Source organism: Aspergillus japonicus (assembly GCF_003184785.1).
Source record: "Aspergillus japonicus CBS 114.51 unplaced genomic scaffold BO86scaffold_41, whole genome shotgun sequence".
Lineage (NCBI taxonomy): Eukaryota > Fungi > Ascomycota > Eurotiomycetes > Eurotiales > Aspergillaceae > Aspergillus > Aspergillus japonicus.
Window position 1 is genome coordinate 133,012 of NW_020291678.1, and position 3,788 is coordinate 136,799.

General features: G+C 52.5%; 2 protein-coding genes across 2 annotated transcripts; both read right to left on the bottom strand.

Annotated features, from left to right (window-relative positions):
- Positions 1-507: 507 nt before the first annotated feature.
- On the bottom strand, positions 508-2,370 carry BO86DRAFT_420514 (putative MFS transporter; the record flags this gene model as incomplete). Its single annotated transcript, XM_025675210.1, has 7 exons — positions 508-677; positions 736-1,183; positions 1,241-1,472; positions 1,521-1,681; positions 1,738-1,901; positions 1,960-2,062; positions 2,116-2,370. The coding sequence occupies 7 exons, from the start codon at positions 2,368-2,370 to the stop codon at positions 508-510; spliced, it is 1,533 nt and encodes a 510-aa protein (XP_025525722.1).
- A 671-nt stretch (positions 2,371-3,041) lies between these two features.
- On the bottom strand, positions 3,042-3,766 carry BO86DRAFT_144985 (uncharacterized protein). The gene has a single exon (XM_025666240.1). The coding sequence runs from the start codon at positions 3,478-3,480 to the stop codon at positions 3,112-3,114; it is 369 nt and encodes a 122-aa protein (XP_025525723.1). The 5' UTR covers positions 3,481-3,766; the 3' UTR covers positions 3,042-3,111.
- Positions 3,767-3,788: the final 22 nt, after the last annotated feature.

Here is a 3,788-nt window from a genome sequence, read left to right on the forward strand (position 1 = left end):
TTTTACTTTCTGGTCGACATGTTTTTTTTTTTTTTCTTTTTTTTTTCTTTTCGGATGGTACGGTGAGTTGAGTGGGGTCTGGGATATCGAAATCGGGGATGGAATCGCTCGTCGACTGAGTACATACAGTACATACAGCACTATGGTATACGACCTGGTTGATTCGTCCCGGAACAACCTCTCGGAGAACCCGGCTCGGAAATTGCATGCTCGACTTTTGTATTGGACATAACGTCCTACTAGAGCAAACAAAACTTCTCAGGCGGCTGTCGACTGAATGACCCCATACATGGCACAGAAACACACGTGCTCTACCTGGCAATCCTACACCTACACTGAGCAGAGGAAAGCATGTATACAGAAAATAAATCATATGTTCTCGACTTGTTGGAATCGTAAAAACAAGTCATAGCTAAAACTAGTTCACTCTCATGATATACCTTTCTCATAACCGGCCAAAACAAAAACTATACACGTCCATGTACCTCGTCCTAGAATACAGAGACCTTAGACCAAGAATCTGAAGCCTCGGGAACTGGCCTGGCCAGGCACCTCCCCGCTGCTGATGCCTTCTCCGCGGTCGAGTTTCTTGTTCAACCGCACGAGAACGAAGCGGAGCGCCGTTGCGGCGAGAATGGCCAGGAAGGCTGTGGCGCAGTTGACGGACATTGCGGTGACTATATTCCTCATTAGGCTGTGCAAACGCAAGAAACGATGGGATTGCAAGAGACTTACCGTAACGCGGAGCATCGCTGTCCGGGTACATGTAGCTCGCGTAGATGCTACTGATGTTACTGATACAGTTGATGCCTGCCAGGGCTGCGGCACGCTTGGAGGCCGGACGAGGCAAGGTGCTCGAAATCCAGCCCAGGGCCACGACGTAGCTGGCGTAGAAGGAAGGGACCATGAGCATCATGGCCACGTAGCGCGGAGCGACGCTCGTGGTGGCGGCAGCGAGGATGAAGGCCGCCACGGAGATGTAGAGTGGTAGGGTGATGTGGAAGTAGCGCTCACCCGTCCGGTCGGCGTGCCAGGCGTTCGTGAAAGCGGTGATGACGGCCAGACAATAGGGAGGGGCGGTCAGACACAAGGTCTCGATGTTGCCGTAGTTGAGGGTCTTCACAACAGTGGGGAAGAAATTGGTGACCGAGGCAGAGGAAACAATTCCGAGAATGAGAAGCATCTAAATTCATGAGCGATGAAAAAGCAGAAGGACTATTTCGCTAGTGGGTTGACTTACCAACAGGTAGGTCTTAATGTCGGTGAAGGCCAGCTTGACACCATGCAAGAAGGTCTGCTGCTCGCTATCGACCCAATCGTCTTCGCCAATATCTTCCTCTAGACGCCAAGCAGCCAGCTGCTTCTCCTCCTCGGTGAGCCATGGAGTGGTACGTGGGAAATTGGGGAGGATGAAGACAGAGGTGAAGGCCACAACGATGGTGATGGCTCCCTCGATAATGAAAAGCCAGCGCCTAGCCAGAGTCAGACAGGGGTACATAAGCTCGCTTGAGTGTACCTACCATGACCGAAGTCCCATTTTGTGGTCCATTCCATTCGTGATGCCGGCAGCAATGAGACCGGAGAAGGCTCCCGACAGGAGAGAACCCGAGTACAGCGCGGCAGTACGGAATCCAAGTTCCTTGCGAGTATACCAGGCACTCAAAAAGTAGAGACATCCGGGCTAAAAGAGAGAGAGTCAGCAAATCCTTCATACTCTTGTGAGGGGCGGACGCATACAAAATAGGCTGCCTCCACGAAACCCAGGAAGAATCGAACGACAACCAGACCAGCATAACTTTGAGCGCCAGCGGTGCATGTCGAGATAATACCCCAGAGCAACATAGATCCCGGGAGGTAGAGGGCGGGTTTACCGATCTTGTTGAGCAGCAGATTGGACGGAACTGAGTCATCAGAACATGTCCATAAAGACGCAAAAAGAACCAAAAGAGGGGTACCTACTCTGCATCAACAAGTAACCCACAAACAGAATACTGACGCAGGTCTGATATTGCACTCCCACCAGGCCCAAGTCTTCCTCGAGACCGGCCAATTTGGCAGCCGCCTACTAGGTGATCAGCAACGAGAATCGAAAGAAGGGGGCCACGGGTCACATACAATATTGTTTCGGTCCAGGTAATTCAGGATATACATGATGATAAGCATCGGCAACAGACGCAGATCGATCTTGCGGACCAGAGCGCGTTCGGCTCTCTGACGCTCCTCGGGCGACAGGCTGGCGACATAGGCCGGGGCTTCTTTACGAGGATTGGGCTTGTCGGCGTTGGCTACTGCATTGGGGACGATTTCGACGTTGTCGACATGGCTCTTGTCGATGTCCCGTTCGGGATCGTAAGAGGTCCTGGGCGACATATTGCGTCTCCTAGTTCGAGGAACAGGGTCTATAGATTGACCTCCAGAAGCGATGAATGAATGACCCGGATACCAAAGAACAGTGTCACTCAGTGAAAGAGGAGAGGAAGGAGTATCAAGAAGAGAGAAAGGAAGAGAATAAGAAGGAGGAGGAGGAGGAGGAGGAAAGAAAAGGAAGGGGTTGAGAGAGCAGACAGAGCAGCCAAGTCGGGATCAGGAACCTTTTTGTGTGCAGGACATGGTGGGAGCCGAAGAAGCGGGCAGCAAAACCGGGATTTTTGGGGTCACCCCAGACTGATGGAATGGAGGGTCGGGGAAAAAAGAGGGTCTGGGGGACGGGCTGGAGACATGCCACACCGAATCGGGATCGATCCTGGGGGAAGACACTGGGCGTGGGGGTTACCGAAGAGATTCCGACAAAGGAGGAGAGTTCTGGCATTGCTCATGTCAAGGATAATGATGACGATGATGCAGCAGTGGTTCAAGGTTGGTTGTCCGTTGGTTGTATGGAGACGGGAAGATGAAAAGAGGCAAAGACGAAGCCGAAAGGGAAAAAGCGGAGAGAACGTGGGGGTGGCCGACCTTGCAACTGTTTGCATTCTTTCCTCCCGCTTGGAGAGGGAAAGTAGGCTCGGGTTACCTGATCTACTATTAATACTACTATACACAAGTGTGAATAAACCAATTCATACGCAGTGCTTCCAGAAACTAGGTACATATTCTACATCTTCAACAAATCAACTAACCAACATAAACACACCACATCCCCTTCCATCTCCCCTTATCTACCCCGCGCACCCAACCAGGCCGAAACAAAACTCGGGAGAGAAACTCGGCTTCCAACCCAATGCGACCATCAGCCCATGGTTGTATCTTGCGCCGGCGGGCTGGACCGTCCGTCCGTCCATCAATGAGAAAAAAAGGACCTGACGCGGGTGTCACCGGAGGCAAAATTTCTATTCCCCTTGGGAAGAAAGCTGACGAGAAACAATGGGATCGAATCAGACCGACTGATTGATTGACTGACAGTGGTGACCACGGGACCGATCCCGATCCACCTTGGTATCCCGACGCCTCCACTGCCATCACCATCACCACCGCGACCACCATCGTCGTCACCTCCACGCTCGGCAAATATCAAAGGCAATTAAGCGAGCGGACACTCGTCAAGGTGCGGATATGAGCGTGGTAGTGGCTGCGGATCCGAGAATTGCGGAGAGCGAGTCGGTGGGTGCAGTGGGAGCAGTGGGAACATTGGGAGAGAAAGCCGTAGGCGGCGGATGGGCCCCAGTCCAGTCCAGTGGAAGCGGGGGAAGAAAGATGCCGATTTTCGGGTTTTTCCCCAGAAGAAGGATGGATGCATTTGAAATTTGAAAGGAAAGCGTGGGGGTTGCTTTCATCTCCCCCCCCCCCCCCCC

Coding starts and splice junctions, on each gene's coding strand:
- BO86DRAFT_144985 (XM_025666240.1), bottom strand. CDS start 3,480: ATGGTGGTCGCGGTGGTGATGGTGATGGCAGTGGAGGCGTCGGGATAC.